The sequence below is a fragment of the Periplaneta americana genome, chromosome 9 (genome assembly GCF_040183065.1).
Source record: "Periplaneta americana isolate PAMFEO1 chromosome 9, P.americana_PAMFEO1_priV1, whole genome shotgun sequence".
Classification (NCBI taxonomy): Eukaryota; Metazoa; Arthropoda; class Insecta; order Blattodea; family Blattidae; genus Periplaneta; species Periplaneta americana.
The window spans coordinates 85258805-85280943 of record NC_091125.1 but is presented as its reverse complement, the minus strand read 5'-3'; the positions used below and the strand labels follow the sequence as shown (position 1 = coordinate 85280943).

Below are 22139 nucleotides of genomic sequence, written 5' to 3'. Positions count from 1 at the left end.
GCGTGCACAAATAGATACGGCCAATGAATGCCAGATTTTAACTCAATTGTAAATAATTAGTAACAGAATGTACCGGCAACTACCATCACACCACCGATAGCATCAGAGTGCAAAATGATCATCAGAGTCTAACAACTGAAGTAAACGATGAAGTATTAATAGCTGTCGGTATCTTCCTTCTTCCATCCTTACATTCATCCACTCAATCATCCATTCGTCCATCTAAGTTTTCTTCGAAAATTTATTCATGTTCGCCACTGAATTTTCTACAACACCATATTTCGAGCTTATTTGATCTAACACTAGATGCAGTTGAATTCAATAATTTCAATGGGAATTTTCCATCGCAAGACGTGTCTATATAACATTCATATTATTAGATCTACAAATTTACGTTTACACGGATGAAATATTAATTATTTCACAATACTTCCCTTGATACACTGTTTCTAAAGAAACTGTTCTTAATGAAAATTAGTCTAGAATCTTTATATAAACCCCCGGAAATGAAGATATATCAAATTATGTCCCAGAACCTGAAACTTTTAGAAAGGAGGTAGAGACAATGATGACATCATGTTGGCAAGGTAATTACCTGTATTGTTTACGATTAGTGTCTCGTTTAAATAATTATGAACTTTAAACGTCTTTTAGTGTACATAATTACATCTATACAACCTTCACTCTCAACCACAATTACACAGCAAAGACTACCGGATGAATGTCACACACTGAGTTAGCAGCCTGCTGCAGTCACGTAGCGGTTGTGCACAAACAAGAATTACACCAATTCATAGATGCCGATTCTGTCGAAGAAACACTGGATTTTACTGACAAGGAAGGCTCATCAAGTGATAATGGATTTTCACAACGATTTTTCCCCCATACGTTCCATTTGAAATAAGAAACCTCCCTGTAAATTTCTACATCCAGAGAAGGCCTAGTTTTCGAGATATGATTTTTTCAAAATCTTCAATCTAGAGCTATAACAGCTAATGCAAACAGTGCTAGACATATCAGGCAATAAATCTCATCTAACTGCATACCGTACTGAAAATGACATACCAGATACATTATACTCATGAAATTGACTATAGAATAGTCTATGAAGAAATGATAAGGAAATGTAAGCATATCTGAAATGACTCACTGTGCTGATCATAGTAGTGGAAATCGTAAAAATGCTCAGAACGCAGTGGAACTTTGCGCCACGAACATTTCAGAAAAGTAAGTTTCTCATAGTCAGCTTTAAAGCAGTTCTGTACATCAACGTGAAAACAGAATTCTACAGGTTTGTTGTCAAGGTACCCGGCTTTATGCCAACCATATTTAAACATATTTACATATCTAGGAGATGAAAGCCGATTATGTGTGAAGGACTGACATTTTATCACATTATTTCTCTGATGCAATATAATATTCGTGCCAAGTAACAAAACACTAGAGGGCGCCATACCTGTTGATCGACCCGTCTTTGTAATTCAAACGGAAATTGGTCGACACGTTTCGTAGAACATATCTTAATTTAGGCGATATAAAAATATCGCGAGAATCGGATTGTCGCGTAAAATTTAATATGTGAAAACATAAAAAATTAAAGCTCCATATTTTTTTGACAAAATGTTATTGCATTGTTTCTATAAAATTTTCAGTTTGCGGTAAACTAGACACAATAGGTTTATAATAAATATCTAAAGTACGATACAATTAATCGTGATTCTAACGCACCGGTATCTAATCGTCTTTGGAACATAGCATCGGTAGTGGTACCTCCATTCGCTGTTTTGTCAGATTTATTTATATTGTCGTAATTCAAAATTATGTGATAAGCAAGTAGCCAATTCATTTTATAAATATGTAACAAACTTACATAATGTCCATATTCGGCTATGTATGGATAGCCTATATTCCGTTTTCTGTTTCTGAATTTGCAAATTAATCTTATTATTGTTTTGAAATATTCGCTTTGAATTAGTTATTGTAAACTACATTTTGAAAATGGTTATGTTACAGCTTGAACTTTCGTGTTGTTATTTATTTATTTATTTTGGCTTATCGGAACATTCGGAGCTGTAGATGCCGCAAGTGTCGAACAACGCGCTTTTAAGCTCCAATGGTGTCATTTAATGACAATGAGGTTCCAACTAGTCTTCGGACAGTTGACTAAACGTGCATACGTACATGGTAGATGTTGACTACACTGTTCACAACGCCTGCCTTTCGTAAGGGATTTCCGTTGCACTTTTCGTTGCATGTCTTAAAGATTTGTCCTATGGCTGTCACTAAGATGTTTTCACATTAATAATTTCCAGTTTTACTTACAATATATAACTGTAATTTAATATTGTTTCCAGGTAATTAAATTTAATAATTAGTACACATACCTACACAACAACGATAATATTCCTCAGAAATTGTAGCACAGTTTATGGTATTTTTTTTTTTTTTTTTTGGAAAACGTATTATATGTCTTTCACGTATTAAATTTTATGTTACCTTGTTAACATGTTTCGGCCTCTTATTGGCCAACATCAGAACTGGTTGTTGCTGGTCTTGGCGCCTTTTTTTGTTTCCTGTAGGGGTGTGTTTGTGTAGTGTAGTGTAGTGTGGAGTCAAAGTGTGTGTGTGTTCTGAAATTGAGTTGTGTTGAGAATTTCATTGGATGTGTTTTTGTGTGTATTTCGTATTGTTCTAGTGTGTTTAGTTTCTGGCTTTTTGGTTGGATGTGTAGAATTTCCATGTTTGTGTTGATGTCTCCGTATGTGTGGTTAGCATTTGTGATGTGTTCTGCATATGTGAAAGTGTTTTGTAATTTTGTTATGGCTGTGATGTGTTCTTTGTAACGTGTTTGAAATGATCTGCCTGTCTGTCCTATGTAGAAGTTGTTGCATTTGAGTTTGTATACGCCTGTGTGGTTGTATTTGTTTGTTTGTGTTGTATGTGTTGAGATGTTTTTGTAGAGTATTAGTCTACGTATGTTCGTTGTCTGCTATTGTGTATGACTGGTGTGCAGTATCCACACTGTATACAGCATTCTAGTGATCCCTAGTGATATTTCCAAGAACTATTCCAAGCGAACGCAAACTTAAAATTACATACTGAGCTCTCTTTATCGAGGGTCAGCCTTTTCTTATGAGTTATGAGCAATATATACACTGGCTCCAAAAACTATTAGCACACCCCATTTTGTTGTAGTACTGGGTTCAATTTAAGATAATTGAAAATGCAGTTGATATTTATGGGCAGAAACAAGGTAGTTAAACGATTTTGATTATGAAATTATTCAATGACACGATAAACAAACTTCCTAGAAATTAAAATACAGTATCAGAATCGCCAAGAAGTTATTGGCACAGTAGCGCCATCGTACGTTTCTGTCATTTAAACTGCAATAACACAAGACCATGTTTTTGTAACTTCACTAAGGAATGTTTACCAGCGAGTCGCAAGTCTGGTATGATAGTGCTCAGTACTGTCAACATGGGACCGAAGAAAGGTGAACATTCATCCTCTGTTCGAGATAAAGTGCACTAACAAGGAAAAAGTTACAGACAGATAGGTAAAATACTTTCTACTGTAAGATCAATAACACAAACACAGAGAACAAGGATCCACACGAAACAAGCAAAGATCTAATCGCCCATGAGAACTCACACATCGAGAGAAAAGAACCATCATATGTTTAGTTCAAAGGAAACCTACAAAAAGTGCTGCCTCTTTAGCTGCTGACATCGCAACAACATCTAACAAGACGATAAGAGCGCAGACTGCACGCAATGTCTTCAATAGTGCTGATATTCATGGCAGGTCTTCCAGCAAAAACCATATATTTCCGAGGTAAACAGGAAGAAAGCCTTGAGTTTTTCAAGGAGTATTGTGGAAAGCCATTGGAATTCTGGGATACTTTCATATTCTCAGACGAGTCGAAGTTCAACTAGTTCGGTTCTGAAGGACGGATGAAAGTGTGGCGGAAACCTAACACAGAATTACAGCAACAACGCATAGTTCCAATAGTAAAAGATGGAGGTGGGCACGTTATGGTTTGGAGGTGCATGGCATCCTCTGGAGTTAGAAATCTGGCCTTTATTAATGGAGAATTGGATCAGTACAAATTCATTGGTGTGCTGCGAGATATTTTGTCCAACAGTGTGCACAAGCTCGGCCTGGATGGGGTCTTCCGTTTCCAACAAGATAACTATCTCAAACATACTGTTATAGAAACAAGAGACGTCTTACTCCACCATAGAGCCCAGATTTGAATCCTATTGAGTATTTGTGGGCATATCTTGGAAAATAAAGGGCCAAGCGCCGCCCATCTAATGAGGAAAAGTTTATAAAGATTCTTGGATGTGTGATCTGAAATTTCCCCTGAAACGAAGAGAAATTTGGTAAATTCAATGCCGAAACGCCTGGAAACTGTCTTCCTTGCTAATGGCTTGCTACAGGATACCGAAAATACATTACAGAGACCTATTCTATGCATTAATATAATGTGCCAATACTTTCTTTGAAATCGGAAAATGGATTTTCTTTTGTAAATAATTATTTTGCGTTATTGTTGTGATTTCTGTGAAAGATTTTTAGTTTTCCATTATATTAAGGAATAAACTTGCCTTTTATACAGATCTTATAAGGAAAACATTGAGTGTGCCAATACTTTTTGGTGCTAGTATATATGACACGAGATCCTTAGATTTATTTCTCTTTCGAAAGAAGTCAAGCTGAGTTCTTTTTAATACTCTTAAGAACAAACTGATCGGGTTCGAACGCGTGAATGTCTGATCCATTGCTATTGTAAACACTAGACCTGTAAGACTAACAAATATAGGTTTAAGGAACATACATGTTCACTGTTCAGATATTAGTGAATTGGATGCAGCTACTATAAAGAATATCTGAAACTACTCAACAGTTACGGACACGGAGGAAACAGCAGTAATTACTGTGGTTTTCATTGCCGAGTCTCCTATGACTGTGTTGTGCTGGCGCCGAAAGAACGTAATCTACCTTTGTTTCTATGCGTGTGACCTACAGTAGAGCGCCTCATTTAGGCACAGTGAAAATGTAAACAAAGTGCAGGTAACGTGTGGGGGGAGGACGAGTCGTACGATAAACACGAGGGATGCACAAGGTTTTAGTTACAACATTTATGGCGGAGCATTAATTGAAATTATATTTTCCAAAAACACATAAAACAAAAGAACAAAATTACATAACGTTATCATATACACATTTTAACAAACAAACAATTTTATTGTGAAGTTGAAATAATTCAATATAATAAATCAAATTTTGCTACTTATATGATGTTGTTTTCAAGCAGCATTTTTTACAGTCGTGAATTTCATTATCTGTATGAGTAATATAACATCACCGTACAGTACTTGAATAAATTGAACTTTGAGAAGAGATAATTATGTTTAGAAAATAGTGTTGTCACTTCAGACCAATATAGTCTACTGGAGTTTTGTTAATTCGGCCACAAAAGACGGTGATATTATGTTAGTCATACAGAGAATGAAATTCGTTACCGTAAAAAATGCTGCTTAAAAACATCATATAAGTAGCAAAATTTGATTTGTTATATTGAAATATTTCAACTTTACAATTGCTTGTTTGTTAAAATGTGTATATTATAACGTTATGTAATTTGTGTTCTTTTGTTTTGTGTGTTTTTGGAAAATATAATTTCAATTAATGCTCCGCCATAAATGTTGTAACTAAAATCTTGTGCATCCCTCGTGTTTATCGTACGGCTCGTCCTCCTCCCCCCCCCCCACACGTTACCTGCACTTTGTTTACATTTTCACTGTGCCTAAACGAGACGCTCTACTGTATATTATCAGTCCTGTGCATAAAAGGGGAAGGAAAAAGGAAAGCAGATACCCTCGCCCACGTCCTTTCCGCTTCACCGCTTTAGAAACGAACACACAGTAAAGCACTGTGCACCAGTGGCGGCCGCGTTGAACCCGCGATAAATGCGTATAGTAACAATTGACCATCGAAGACTTACGGCGAAGAAGTTATTTTCTAAGAATTTCCAAGAAATCTTAGCTTGTCCTACGTCGTATTGAATATGAAACTTACCGAATTGTCATTTGGTGCAGGTGCAGAGGCTGAAGGAATCTGCTGTCGTGCACGGAGATAATGCTCAGTGCTATCAGAATGGCCACGACATCTGCTTTCTGCCAAGTCACGTACTCTGCATTTCCACCGGACATTATCGATTCGAAATGCGTGCTCTGCCAGTCCAATGACGCATCAATAACGATCAAGATATACTGTGGGTACTCGCTGTTTCACAGGAGAACGACATGAATTTCGGATATACGCCTAGTGCCCTGGTAGCTTATTTTTCCTTTAAAATATTGATACCAAATCATCATCGCCATAATAATTAATAACACCAGTTTTCCCTTGCAGTAGTTTTTTTCCTGGAGCATTCCGTCTGTGTATTCTGTACTAACGACCCTTTTCCTAAACTACTCAATATATTTTGTTCATACTTAGTATTTTAGAGTAAAGTTATCTGGAAAAAATGTGTATAGATTATAGCAACGTTTAGTAAAAGAAAGGTCTTTATTTTAAGTTAAAAATATACAATGCCCCTGAGATTCAAGCTTATCAGACGATTTTCTTCGTAATTTTTGTATTGCATGGAATAAACTGATAAATGAGTCGGATTACTTAGTATTGGTGGAGAAACGTTCAGATATGAGAAATGAAATATTCTATATGCTATAGGGCTTACAATTACTTCTACATTTCGTTGCGAATTATTCTGAAGTGTAGCGGTGACCACGTATGGAAGATCCAGAAGCCTCTTACTGTTAAGAGAAATTTCGGCTTAGTTATAAAATATATGTTACACGTGGATGAACCACTTAAGCATGATGTTAAGGTTCAGAATGATAGGAGGGGTTCTTTGGACTCATAATGAACCAGTAATACTACTCATGACATTAGCATAACTATTAAATGCTAACTTTTGTAAACAGAAAAATAACATCCGAAATGCTTAGAGTATATATATATATATGTAGGCTTATAGATACTTAATGAAATGAGGATTCGCCATAGATTACCTGACACTTTCCTTACGGTTGGGGAAAACCTTGGAAAAACCCAACCAGGTAATCAGCCCAAGCGGGAATGGAATCTACGCTCGAGGGTAACTCCGGGTAGGCAGGCAGGCAGGCAGGCAGGCAGGCAGGCAGGCAGGCAGGCAGGCAGGCAGGCAGGGGTTTTTAAATTAAATTTACACGAAAAACGTGCGGGCTATTGAATTACGCCAGAGGGATAAACTATTCGTTATTAATCTTCCTATTGATATGGACAAAAATCACAATCCTACTCGCAATAGTTACCGAATAAGAGATTGTTAAACATTTGGGAAGAAATATTTTTCTGAAAAAAAAAAAAAAAAAAACTATTAACTTTCCACCAATATGATGATAGCCTATAGTTTTTGTTTCATACATCATGGACTATTCTTTCTTGAAATCTGCAAAGCTATTTCACTTCCATCCTCTATTTGTGATGAGTCTATAATTAAGAAATATCATAGAAACATTAATTTCAACAACGCTACATTCACTTAAGCAAATATTCTGATAGAGGCAGATAGAAAAGTTAATTTTTTTTCTTCCAACATGTTAATAATGTCAAAAGAAGTGCTTATACAAATTTTGCCCACTCGGCCGCAATTACAAGGCCGTACAGAAAGTGATTTTCCCTGGGGCCTTTTACAGAAAAAAAAAAAAAAAACACAATTGTATGGAAAGATTTATTGAAACAAATACAGCAATTGTTGCCAACATATCCCCCACTAAAATTGAGACATTTGTCATACCATGGGATCAATTTTTGTATCCTTGTGTCGTAGAAGTCAGCAGCCTAGGATCGGAACCAGCGTTTGGCAGTCGTTTCCACCTCTCTGTCGATCCCATGACATGAAAAATATGTCTCAGTTCCGGTGGGAAGTACGTTGAAGAATAGCTGAATAATTGCTGTGTCTGTTCCAATAAATGTTGCCATTGAAATTATGTTTTCTTTCTGTTAACGGCCCCGGGCGAACTTATTTTTTACGGCCCTCGTAATTGCGGTCGAGTGGCCAAAATTTGTAGAAACACTTGTTTTGAAATTATTAACATGATGAAAGGAAACATTTTGACTTTTTTTATCTGCCCCCATCAGAATGTTTGCTTAGCTAAAACTTTTGAAAATAAATTTGGGAAAATGATACGTAATAGAGAACAACTGATTGTGAGCTTACTGTAATTTTGAATTCAGCACCCCAAAGAATAGTGAATTTAGTATATGCCTATTTTTTTTAAGTTTTATGAATCATAATTTCGTAGGCCTGTATAATAGTTCAAGGAAATAAACTGTAAACGGCAATAGTCTATAATTCGCAACGTGATAGAGAAACTGAATTCTGAAACAAGTAAAATATAATAATGAACATCGTGTGTTATTTTACTGACGTGAATAATTTGACAAATTTTTACCTAATATAATTAGTTATTTTTAATTGATGTGTAATGTACACAATGACATCCGCTTTTTAAATAGCATGCAGTGTTGCCCCATATTACTTTTCATTTGAATCTAGTGACTACAATGATAGGCCTATGTAATACTCACGCAATGTGTTGTTTCAGATCCTCTGTTGCGCCGCCATGAGGGACGCGGCCATGGCAGAAGGCGTGATCGGTGCAGAACGTCCATGACAGCATGGGGGCTGACGCGCTCAGTCGGATCATGTGGGGCCCCAAGCGGCGGCGCCGGGTGCTGATGGTGCTCATGACGGTGACGCTCTTCGTCATGTGTCTCTTCAGAAGCCAGATCAACTCCGCAGACCTGTATTACGCCGTGTATCCGGAGGATTACGACTACGTCACCGAAGACGCCGGCGTCAATATTTCGCCTAATTGGCGAGGCTTGGCGGCGAATGACGTAAGTTGTAGCCTCCCTGAACATAAAATCAGATATTATTAATCTTAGTTATCTGACAAAAGACAAGTCTTACTACTTCGTTCGTTGCTCGGTAATCTTACGGTTATCGTGCAAGCAGTTGGGTCCGAGATTCGCGAGTTCAAACCAGGCCAAGGGATGAGTATCGTAAGTAACGGTACGTAAAACAATCTTGTCCCTGATAGATGGTTTCTGGCAAAACTAATGGTTAGACAGCGGAAAAGTCATGTTTACACTTTTACATGTACTGTACGCATAGTCTATAGCATGAGGTGTGCACGCATCCCAAGTAGGTACAACAGAGTACCGTCAGCAGAGAGCACCATGCGAACACCGAAAACAGATGCCATTCTGCGTTCTCAGTCAGTCCTCGTCCGTACGTGAACAGAGAACATTGAGATACGTAAACATATTCTTCATTTGTGTTCATTGAAGTGATCATAATGCTGAAGACATGTTAAAAAACATAGTGTATTTTTTAATAAAAGAATATGGTGTCGACATTTTTAGTGTTGATACTGGTGAAACAATTAAGTACCGGTTATGTATGTGTGCATTAAAAAAGATAACAAAATAATCGATAGACATCATTGTAATACATAGAAACACACAAAAAATGTTGCTCGTATGTTAGAAGAAAATAAGGGTTCCAGTTCAAATTCCGTCTCAAATATGAAATATGACTTTTGCCAGGATTTGTGTCGAATGATGATAAGTTGCAATATTCCATTCAAAACGTTGGACAATCACAGGTCAGCTTAAAAGTGCAGGAAAAGTGTTCTTGAAAAAAATGTTGGTTACTAAGCAGTGTGTTCCATCAGACGTGCTTTGGTTGATAACTAACAATTAGAACAGATAAATGAACTAGGAATCAACGCTACTGACGTGCCATACTTTAAATATGCCCCAATCACATCATGTGATGTTGAAAGAAGTTTTTCACAATACAAAAATTGTCTAGGAATTCGGAAAACTTCACATTCGACAACTTTCGGAAGTAAATTGTTGTGCATTGCAATGTAAATCCGGCCCAGGACGTAGGATGAGGTGACTATCTTCCCTTTTCAGTAACTTTTAATGAAACCATTAATACTAAGAATTTAATAAATAAATTAGTAAACTGTAAAAAAAAAAAAGGCAATTGAAAAGTGTTACAAATTTTGAACTTAATTCGACACCATTTTACGACTTAACGAACCCATTGTAATAATTGTAAATGTACTTTGAACAATTGTACCTAAAAAAATCCATTCTTTTTCTCGCGGTTTTCATGAACTGGATTACAAACTGTATCATTTCCTGTGGTTAGATACTTGAAAATTAGTCTACTAATTAACGTGACTGTGCATTTTTGTAACTTGACGCACTCTGTTATAAAGTGACAGATTCTTAAAATGTGTAGGCTATCGTGCTTTTATAGGAACAGTAAATTTTAATTCTTCATGAATCTAATTTTAGCTCTGTATTCGGACTAAATTTAACTCCTGTCCCATAAAAAAATACCATATTTCGATACATGAATTCAATGCAGCACGAGGTTGACGTTAGACAAGTTTTGAAATTAATTTCTGAAAATAACTTGTATTTTTTATTTAAAACTTGCTTCTGAAGTACTTACACAATTATTACGTTATTACTTCACCAACTCTTCCTTGCTGTTATAAGTTAACTCCACTGGTATTATTAACTACTGGTACTTGAATGGTTCACAATAAAGTTCGTGAATTATTTAATGCGGATATGTAAAATAAGCTACTAAAAAGCACGTAAAAATAAAATATTATGCTCCGTGAGTCGTAATCGTTACTTACCAAGGGCAGTCACCTTGTGAAACAGGTCTGATGTTGACACTGACTACACAACCGCCCTCCCCTGCTGCGGAGAGGGGATGAATCCTTGCCTTGCCAAGTGCAACTGAATTGAATGCGATGTTAAAATTTCGTCTAGGAATAAAGTCGATTTCCTGCTAAATAAAAAGAAGTAGGACAAAATGGCAAAGGAAATTTCTGTTCCGTATACCTTAAGGATTAACTATGTGAAGTTACCTCAGTGAACACCTTCAATCCTGTATAAACTAGGTTCACTGAATTAAATTTAATTTCGGGAGGTGGCACTGCGATCAGCACTGGGATCTTTCAAGATCTATTGCGCTAGTCAAGCTAGGCGCATTCCCAACTCACATCGGCTGACTGCAGTAAGGTTCGCTGCGTACCCAGGTTTCGAGCAGGCATCCCCACCCATCCCTAGGCCAGTCCCCTCCGTGCATCGGCAGCCAGAGTGCGAGGAATGCTATGGAATACTGGCGGAATGAAGAGATGTTGACTGAATGATGGAGTTGCACTGAAGCCGCGTTTCCACTTTTGTTACTGAGCAGGAATAACGAGAGGCGGAAACAACAGATGTCAGTTAAAACGTCGTTTTCACTTTCGCAACTGCGCAAGAATAACGAGAGGCAAACAACAGTTGCCAGTTAGGCAGATATGCGCAAGGTGAGAGGCAGGAATAAAATGTGCGCTCACAAGCCTTGGGCAAGTACGCGCTAGTCTCCCGATCTGCTACCGGGAGACATTGGCAACTACCTGGTTCTCCATCAGTGATTTCAGGTCTTGCGTAGGAGCTGCTGTTTTCATTGTGAATATTTGTATAGTTCCGGTGCAGTTCGACTAGTTTGTCGAATATTTTCATAGGTTATCTGTGTGTGGGAGTAAGATAGAGTGGTCTAATCAGAAAAAAACATAGAAATCATTGAGGAATTCTGGAATTGAATCAGGAATTTGAAAATGGACCAAGTCCGAAAAAGTAAATTTTAAGAAAACAACACAAATGGATCTGGATGTATAACGGTCCAAACATGTTGATATAAATTTAAATGTGTACATTCTATAGCACTTGGTTCCTTTTAATGCTGAAATCCAATAAGAGTGTACGGAGAGTCAGAAATGGGCATAAACTCAATTTGCAAAAAATATGGACTTGGTCCCTTTTACAAATTCCTGATTCAATTATCCTTGTGTTGTGCGAGCCTGAGATTGAAGTTATAAGGACCGTCAGAAAAGGGGGGGGGGTGTCCATCAATTTTTAGCAGAAAAGGGCTGGAAATTAGAGAAGCAGTCATCAACAAAATTAAAAGTTTCAGATCGTACTTTCATAAGCTTCACATAGTAGCGAAGAAAACCGAAGTCTGTCTGTTTTCTGTCTCTCTGTCTGCCTGCATATTTATGTATTTATTTATTTATTTATTCATTCGCTCTTACATTCGTTTCTTTTGTTTGTTTCTTTCTTTATACTGACGGAGTTAAGACCATAGGGCAGTGATGTCAAAGCAAGCGCATTTTTCTGACCTTGACGTCGTGCGCGGGCATCAAGCGCTAAGTATGGAAAGAGGAAGGATTGTGTATATAAATAAGCAGCCTGTTGTATTAAGAAAACAGTGATGCACAAACTTCAGACGGAACGTGAAATTTTATGTCGTTATTTTTATATGGCTTCTTTCCGTTTGATATTATCTATATTGTCTGCAAAACAAAAGTACTAATACCAATTGCAGTTGTGTTTTAAATGTTAATAACATAATAAAGAATTAAGAAGGAATATTCACATGAATTCAATAGTAGTACACCTATACTGTACTAAATGGATGAAACACATCATTCATAAAAAAGTAATATCCCAAAAAAAGAGATTGAGTATGACATGATAAGTTGTCATTGATATTGATGGTACCTTTAGCCTTATAAAAGTAATCAATAAACCAATCAAAACAATATTACAGTATAAAGCAAAGTTACCTACGTGCTGTATATGTTTTAAGTGTAACTAATATTCCATAACAAACCTCTTATCGCATTATGCTTTTAAGGTAATATCGGTGAGCAACTTCCTATCATTAGAATATTAAATTATTTTCTCGAAATGTGCTGAAGCTATAGAGCTGACATTTTTATAACAGGTGGGCACGTATCTTTTAATTATGATGTAACAGTAGTTGCTTTGTAATTCATTTCCTTACAAACAATTTCATGCGAATATTATCAAAATTTTCAATACACTATCTTCAGTAATACGTATTTACGGTATATTAGATTTACGAAAACATTCTGTAAGGCTACTAAATAAATAGGCCTATAACTGAAAATTTCACTCTTCTATAAAAAAAGTTGAGAAAATATTTCTTTTGGACAAAAAAAATTAAACTTGTGAAAAATGAGCATTAAAATTAAAACTTACATTCTTATAAAGCACTTATACTTCTCAGGCAAATCTAAAAATTAACATGGGTACAGTTTTAATAAGTTCTCTTCCCTTTATCCATTGAATCCGTGCTGGCCATCCCTGAATATAGTTCGACCAAGCGGCATATACTAACTCTTTCGTCTGTCTCTTTCCTTTCCGCTGTAAAGCGCTCAGGCTCTCCTGAGTTCTAAAGCGCGCGCTTGCTCCTATGGGCATCAATTGACGTGACTGCCATAGGGCATAGAGCCTTTTCTTACACTCTATCAGGTCACAAAATTCACAAGCAACGAAATTTAACAAAAAGGGAAATAATAAAATACTAACATACCGGCATTACAAAATAAAAACAAAATTGAGATGATAAGAATGAAAATAATAATATAATTCAATACAATATATTACAATGGAAAACAACATAAGTAACTCAATTAGTACAGATAGTTAAGAGGGAAAACGTAAGGAAAGATACAACAAATGGAATGTAGAGAAATGATAAAAAACGAAATTTAAATAAAAGTAAAACAGACAGAACTATGTATGATAAATTAATCTGCTGATAAAGAGAGTGTAGTGACGGTAAAAAAAAGAAAAAAAAAGTATATATACAGGGTGTTTAAAAAATACGGGGCATAATTTCAGGTATGTATTTCTCACATGTAGACAATCAAAATAGTTCATTATAACATGTGTCCGGAAATGCTTTATTTCCGAGTTATGGCCTTCACAACATTGAAATTCAGCGGAACGTTTTTCTTTCCGCAGGTCGTTGCCGTCAAAGGAGACATTAAGAGGGCACTCTGACAGTTCATTCCGAGGCGAAGGTTACATTCAGTGTTGTGTAGGCGTTAGACTGTGCGACATGTATTCAAATCAAGAGCTGGCAGAGATACACTTGATGTACGGTAAGGCGGACGGCAATGCTGCGCTGGCTCGTCGTTTGTACCAGGAGAGGTACCCACAGCGACTATGTCCAGATCGGAAGACATTAATACGTCTCCATTACCGTCTGTGCGAGTATGGAAAATTTAACTCTCCTGGTTTGGGAAGGGGACGACCAAGATCTACAACTCCAGAAGTACAGGAGGAGATTCTGGAGGCTGTGAACATGACTCCTTCTATCAGCACATGAAGGATAGCGTTGCAAGTCAATGTTCCTCATACGACTGTCTGGAGACTGTTGAAAGAGTATCAATTGTATCCTTATCATTTGCAGCGTGTACAGGCCCTGTCACCAGCAGATTACCCTGCACGAGTTAGGTTCTGTCAGTGGTTCTTGCAGCAGTGTGGTGTAAATCCGAACTTTCCTGCCTTAGTATTATTTACACATGAAGCACAGTTCACACGAGATGGCATAACAAATTTCCACAATCAGCATGTATGGGCGTATGAAAACCCACGTGCAACTGTTCCATCTCATCACCAGGTGCGGTTCTCCCTCAACATGTGGGCCGGTATCATTGGTGATCGATTAGTTGGACCCCATGTACTTGTAAACAGACTTACGAGGCAGGCGTACACAAACTTCCTGGAAAACACCATACCTCATGTTTTAGAAGACACTCTACTGATCAATCGTCAACACATTCACTTCTTGCATGATGGCGCTCCTGCACGCTTCAGTCGTACGGCTCGCCGGTACTTGGATCGAAGGTTTCCTGTTCGATGGATAGGTAGAGGTGGCCCAATTGCTTGGCCTCCACGCTCACCTGATCTGAACCCTCTCGATTTCTACTTGTGAGGCCATTTAAAATCATTGGTTTATTCGTGTCCGGTGCCTGATTTGGAATCCCTTCGGAATCGAATTGTGGCATGTTCTGAGTACATACGCAATACTCCTGGAGTTTGGGATCGTGTTCGCAGGTCAATGAGACATCGATGTGAGGTCTGTATTCAAGCAGGAGGTGGACATTTTGAACATCTTCTGTAATGACAACGATCTGCGGAAAGAAAAACGTTCCGGTGAATTTCAATGTTGTGAAGGCCATAACTCTGAAATGAAGCATTTCCGGACATATGTTGTAATGAACTATTTTGATTGCCTACATGTGGGAAATACATACCAGAAATTATGCCCCGTATTTTTTAACCATCCTGTATATAGCCTACAGAGTTAGTGAAAAGTTGCGCACCACCTAAATAACTTTTGAAGCATCTGGTTCAGCGGCATGAAACTCGGTGTGTGGGGATAGCCATATACTAAGAACTCAATAATGGTACGATCGAGTTTTTTTCTCCAACTCTCTTATTTTAAATGGAATGCCCCATATATTTTTACATTTTCGAGTAATGCTCATTAAGAGCTTTTCAAAAAAAAAAAATATATATATATCTACACTAGATACTTCTGTACAAATTTCATCATCCTCACTTCATGGTTTAGGCTTAGTGCCTGTTCCGTCTTCACATTTTATTTAGTTCCACCTCTTCCTAGGACGTCCGACATCTCTTTTGCCTTTAGGTTGGTATTGTTATATCAGTGCTGGAATTCTTTCATTATCCATTCGAGACAGGTGTTCTTTCCACTTTTCTCTATAATCTTCAACTTTATCGTTTATGTTGTATATATTTAATTCTTTACGGATATCCTCATTTCTTATCAGATCCCTTCTTGTACATCCCTTTACTCTGCGAAGAAACCTCATCTCTGCAGCCTGTAATTTACTTTTATCTCGTTCTTTAATTATCAAATTTATTGTTGCTAAATCAAGGAAACAGAAAAATGTAGGTCTAACGAATAATACGAGTAAAATGCTTCTTTTGTTTATTGTGATTTGACTGTCCATTGTGCATATTCATGGAATACGAATAAAACGCTCCTTTTGTTTACTGTGATTTGACTGCCCTTTGTTTATATCCATGGAATCATGTTTATTGATACAGAAACATGTTATTTAAGGGATTGAATCTAACATTTAGTGCGTTAAATAATTCTATCTGATGCTGAGCGAAAGAGAAAGAATTGTAATTGTAATAATGTTTGGCTATGGAGACAGGCAACGCTCTCATCGAGAGGCGACGAATTTATTTAATGATATGCAATCCAGTTCCACATACAACAGTGACAAGGATCGTAAGGAAATTTACTGAAACTGGAAGCGTAAAGGACTTACCAGGATCAGGTCGCTCGAAAAGTGAAACTGATGAGAATATTTCATTGAATGTTCACCTACGTGTGCAAGAAAATCCAAAAGTTCCTACAAATTTGGCGTTAGAATGCAATATAAGCCAAAGTTCCGTGGTGAAAATTCTTAAAACTGTCAAGGAACATCCTTATAAAATTCAACTTTTGCAGGAACTTCCAGAGAACGATCCCGATTGAAGAATGCAGTTTTGTGAATTAATAACAATTCAGTGTTTCTTAGATAAGTTTATTGTATTGTCAGATGAAGCCACATTCTGCCTGAATGGATTTGTCAACAGACAACTTCCGATACTCGTCAGACGTAATTAAATACAGTACATCCGGGTTACACTTTTGTCCATTCCATACGGTTACACAATTCCCAGGTTGCTTAAAAAAATTATATTACATGATTATCGCTATCATCATCATCATAATCATCATCATCATCACCATCACCATCACCATCACCATCACCATCACCATCACCATCACCATCACCATCACCATCACCATCACCATCACCATCACCATCATCATCATCATCATCATCATCATCATCATCATCATCATCATCATCGGGCAGTACATTGTTCATGCTCGTTTTGCTCATTACATGTTAAACTTATGGTTGTTAAGATGCTAATGTGACGCTATTTAATATCAAATATATGCATTAATATTTAGATGGTATAATGTTTCCCCTGCAGAATAATGAGTTTATTATTGTAATTGCTCAAAGACAAACACATGTATATTGAATAGCACCGCCGCGCTGTCGTAAAGATGACACATGTCATTGTAATTTTACGAGTTTCAAAATAATCAGCTTCTTCACAATGTTACCAGTATTCCTGTTCGTAGTTTATTTTCTTCGCCTATCATTTAAAAGTCACACACACAAATGACGTCATTCAGTGCTTATTCGAATAAAGGCAAACACTAATTCTCCTCATTATACAAAAAATATACTGGTTATAACAAAAAGTAAGATGTCTGACTTCATTTGTGAATTATATAGTATAAATATGCAATTGATAATTGCAGAATTTACATGAAGTAATTATTCGTATACTGTAATAACTTCTAATCATATGCTAATTAAGATACTTGTTTTTAATCTAGGGTAAGATACTGAAAGCTTTCAGCAGTTTATGATGATATATTCATATTATACCTGTTTGGAAAATTTCCAACAATAGGCCTAATGTGAAAGAACATTCATAATACTGAACTTTCTGCTTTTCGAAAAATATTGTATTCGTCGTGCGATCTTCACATGAGTTTTCAAAAATTCGCTTAAAACACCAATCTCTGACTTCGAGCTTATTTTTGGTAAGAAAGAAATGTATTGTAGTTGTACAGAGAGATTCAGAAACAGACGTTTAGTTATTCCACCGTCTTACAGTCGTCGAATTCTTACTTTTAAGGGGATATTTACCCTAAAACTGAACCCACTCGAATTGTAAACCACTGACGTAGAAATATAGCCAGATAGTAGCTCAGCACTTCTAAATGTATGTTAACAAAATCAACGGAAATGAACAACACTGATGAATAAACGGAGCAAAATATACGCAGCCCTGTCACTGATTATTATTATCGGCGCTTTCAGTTGGTTGTTCGTGTTCTTGTACTAAGTGCTTACTGTGGTATATTGTGAATATTTGAGTGTCACCTTACTTGCTGATCCTTCATGTAAGCTATGTACCATTTTCATCACTATAATATAATTCACTAGCGCTACTTCCGTGAGCAGAACACTCACAAGATCAGTAAAAAGTCAACCCCCTGACAGGCCAAATCGGCTCAGGGTGCGGCAGAGGTTAAGGTTCCCATCTTTACAGACAATCGGCATTTAATGGCAGTAGGAAGGATTAGATCAGTGGAAAAATCCATGACCACATCGGGAATTGAACCCGTGACCTTCTGGCTTGCAGCTTTATGCACAAGATTAGTAGGGAGAAAATATTGAAGACCTTTTGCATTCACTCTTCATATCTTCGGATCCGTTAATTTCCAGTTTGAGACTCTTAACGAAAAGGAAAATACATACAGCGATTAATTGCTGCATAAATAAAATATGTAGCCAGTTTAAAAATTCTTTCAATTCCAAATCGTTTATTCCGTTTCTGAGCCGAAGTCGTCGTAGAATGAGCTGTCCGGCGAGTATCTGTATGGAGAATCTGAGTAATATTGGTGTGCCCCGGAGAGGTTACCAACCTCTCGAAGGGTAAGATCATAATGGGGCTGCCATCTTTGAGCTAATGATCATTGCTCCTCTGTGTACTAACCCCTACAGAGAGGGTTGCTTCTTCCGCTCTTTAAGCCGGGATGATTCCTTCCGGTGTCATGCCGCCTTGCAGACCGTTGAAGTCTTCACACGTAACGTATATGAACTAACTGGATACAACATGTAGACCGAATGCCTGAAACACGCATAATAAAAGCTGCTCTACAGTACATGCCTAGAGGAAGAAGATCGCTGGGAAGACCTAGAAAGAGATGGCGAGATCAATTGTGAGGAGACGTAACAGGCCATTCGAGAGGCCTAATACTTGTTTGAAGATGATGATGATGATGATGATGATGATGATGATGATGATGATGATAAATAAAATATAATGAGTCTTACATCAGGATACACAAGACATGGACAATATGAGAAATTGTGACACTATGAAGGAACTACAGATTGAAAATTTCACGCCAAATGTTGAATTATCGTCCTGTGGGCAAGAGATCCTTGGACAGACCGTTAAAATCTTGGCAAGAGACAGTAAGGGGCCACTAGGCCCAATATATTAAAGGATGACGGTGATAATTATCATCTTCTTTCCAGGCCTGGTGACCTGTTTCGGTTTCATGCCATTTTTTAATAGTCTTCCTAAAGATCTCTTTCTTCTGGGATGGTAATTAGGAATCTGAGGAGGGATGCTGGTTCGATCTATGCGTTAAACATGTTGCTGCCAGTTAGTTCTGTATTTAGATATCGTCATCTTCCAAACATGTATTAGACCCATGTGGCCTGTTATGGACTCAATCCATCTTTCTGGTGGATGTTCTATTGATCTTTTCCCTTGCGGTCCGTAACGGAAGATCATTTTTTGGTATTCTGCTGTTATGTATTCTGTTGACATGGTTTATCCATTTTCCTCTCTATTCCTGTATATTCTAATATTGGTTCGATGGAGTTCATTGAGGTCGTTTTCGTTCGTCTTGTGGTCCCATTTAGTGTATCACGCCGTTCTTCTCATAAATCGCATCTCAGCCGCGATTATAATAATAATAATAATAATAATAATAATAATAATAATAATAATAATAATAATAATAATAATAATGATTTATTTTAGCTGGCAGAGTTAAGGCCGTAAGGCCTTCTCTTCCACTCAACCAGCAAAAAGTGTATATACATATGCATGAACTTACAAAGCATCCAACAATTTGATTTAGATGAGAGTTACATGTATACAAAAGTTATTTACAAATTAAACAACAAAATACTATGAACTATTAATTAAACACTGAAATAAACTGTGTAGCAGAATTAAACTAAAATACATAGAATGTTAATATATTTCAAATAATATTAGATAATAGAAAGAGATTATTACGAGACAATTAAAATACAGCACAATCAGGATGATGTCTAAAGAAAAAAGTAACAATGTAGTCAGTGATAGTTTAAATCAGTATGATTGGAGTGAAATGCTAATAAGCAGGGAAAGGATTTATATGTAAATACATATTTACTTATAAAGCTAATATAATTTATATTTTGCATTATCTTTATGTTTCACAATGTGTAGGGTTGAAAAATCCTACTTTTATTTTCCATATTTTTCCATATTTTAGAGTTTAGTACATATTTTCGTTAATTTCCATATATTTTCCATATTTCATATAAAACAGTCCATATTATATTAGGTTTAACAATAAAACAAAACAAAATTCCATTAACTTTTAAAAATACATTTCAACAATAGAGATTTAAACACATGTTCAGTAATCCCTTTAACATCAGAGTTATTTGAAAATTAGCAGTCCTATCAACAATGGGAAAGTAAGTTACAAAACTGTATTAATTTAATTTAAAATTTTTAACAGACTTCAGTTGTGCAGCTCAACAGTTAAATGCCAGTCAGAGTACACATAGGTTCAGTTTTGTAAATCATACTATAAAGACGGTAAATATGCCAAAAGTACGTCATTCAGTCAATTTAAAATCAAAACTAACAAGTTACATTTCAGAATTTAAAGAAGATGGTTTATCAACTGACAATAAAATATTATTTTGTAATTTGTGTCAGTGTGCAGTATCATCTACACAAAAGTTCCTGGTGCAACAACACATTACAACTAGTAAACATCAGGCCAACAAACAACTAAATTCCAAGCAGAGACAATTGTTTTTAACACAACCAACAACATCGAATGTAAGATCTGAGTTTAACATCGACCTGTGCCGTTCTCTCATCTCTGCTGATATTCCTCTCTACAAACTAAAGAATAAGGTCTTCAGGGAATTCCTTGAAAAATATACTCAACATACAATCCCGGATGAGTCAACACTTAGGAAGACGTATGCTCCATCCATCTACGATGAGACAATACAGAAGATAAGAGATGAAATTAAAGATAGTTCAATTTGGGTTTCCATTGATGAGACTCCCGACAAAGAAGGTAGACTTGTTGGTAATGTAGTTATCGGTTTGTTAAGTGAACAATATTCTGAACGAATTCTTTTACATTGTGATGTTCTAGAAAAGTGCAATAACAAAACTATAGTTAAACTGTTCAACGAAGCTATGGGTATCCTGTGGCCAAAGGGTATTATGTACGATAATGTGTTATTCTTTATTAGCGATGCTGCCCCTTATATGGTCAAAGCTGGACAAGCATTATCTGTTGTATATCCTAAATTGACTCATTTTACTTGTGTGGCGCATGCATTTCATCGTGTGGCAGAAGTGGTCAGAGACAATTTCCCTAAAGTAGATTTGTTGATTTCATCAGTGAAAAAAGTATTTCTCAAAGCTCCCAGTAGAGTTAACGTGTTGAAAGAAATGTACCCTGAAATTCCATTGCCACCAAAGCCAATTTTAACTAGATGGGGTACATGGCTAGAAGCAGTTGAATATTATGCCGAACATATAGACTCTATTAACAATGTTCTCCTTGCATTGGACTCTGAAGATGCAGTCTCAATTGATACTGCGAAAACAGTTACCTGTGACATAAGTGTGAAGAATGACTTAGCTCACATTCAGCATACATTTTCATGCATCATAAAAACGCTCAAAAGTCTCCAAAATAGGCACCTTTCACTATCTGAAAGTTTTGAAATTATAAATAGTACTGTGGAACAACTGAATCGTGGTAGAGGTAAAGTTGCAGATGCAGTAAGAGCTAAGGTGGACACTGTACTTTCAAAAAACCCTGGATATGAAGAACTACAAAAGGTTGTTGCTGTGATGAGTGGTGAATCAACAGTGAAGATTAACTTGGACTTATCCCCAGCAGACATTGTGAAATTGAATTATGTACCAGTTACTTCTTGTGACGTCGAACGCTCTTTTAGTCAGTATAAATCTATCCTCAGAGACAATAGAAGAAGATTCACTTTTCAGCACTTGAAAGAAATGTTTGTAACCTATTGTTATGGTAACAGACAATAAAAATTGTGTTTTGTTGAAACTACATTGGAAGATAAGGTACGTCCATTATATTTTTTGTTTAGTTTGATTAAAATGTACCAATATTTAACGTACATAGTCATTTTTTTATAATTTTAAGTCCATATTTA

At 36.6% G+C, this 22139-nt stretch overlaps 1 protein-coding gene across 2 annotated transcripts in view; it reads left to right on the top strand.

Annotated features, from left to right (window-relative positions):
- Window positions 1–22139, top strand: part of LOC138706171 (alpha-(1,3)-fucosyltransferase 7-like) — a 229378-nt gene that overhangs the window by 155858 nt on the left and 51381 nt on the right. For both annotated transcript variants that reach the window (XM_069835175.1, XM_069835176.1), the window contains one exon: window positions 8664–8958. In XM_069835175.1, coding sequence (XP_069691276.1) covers window positions 8737–8958 — 222 coding nt within the window. In that variant the 5' untranslated portion in view covers window positions 8664–8736. The remainder of the gene's footprint in view (window positions 1–8663; window positions 8959–22139) is intronic.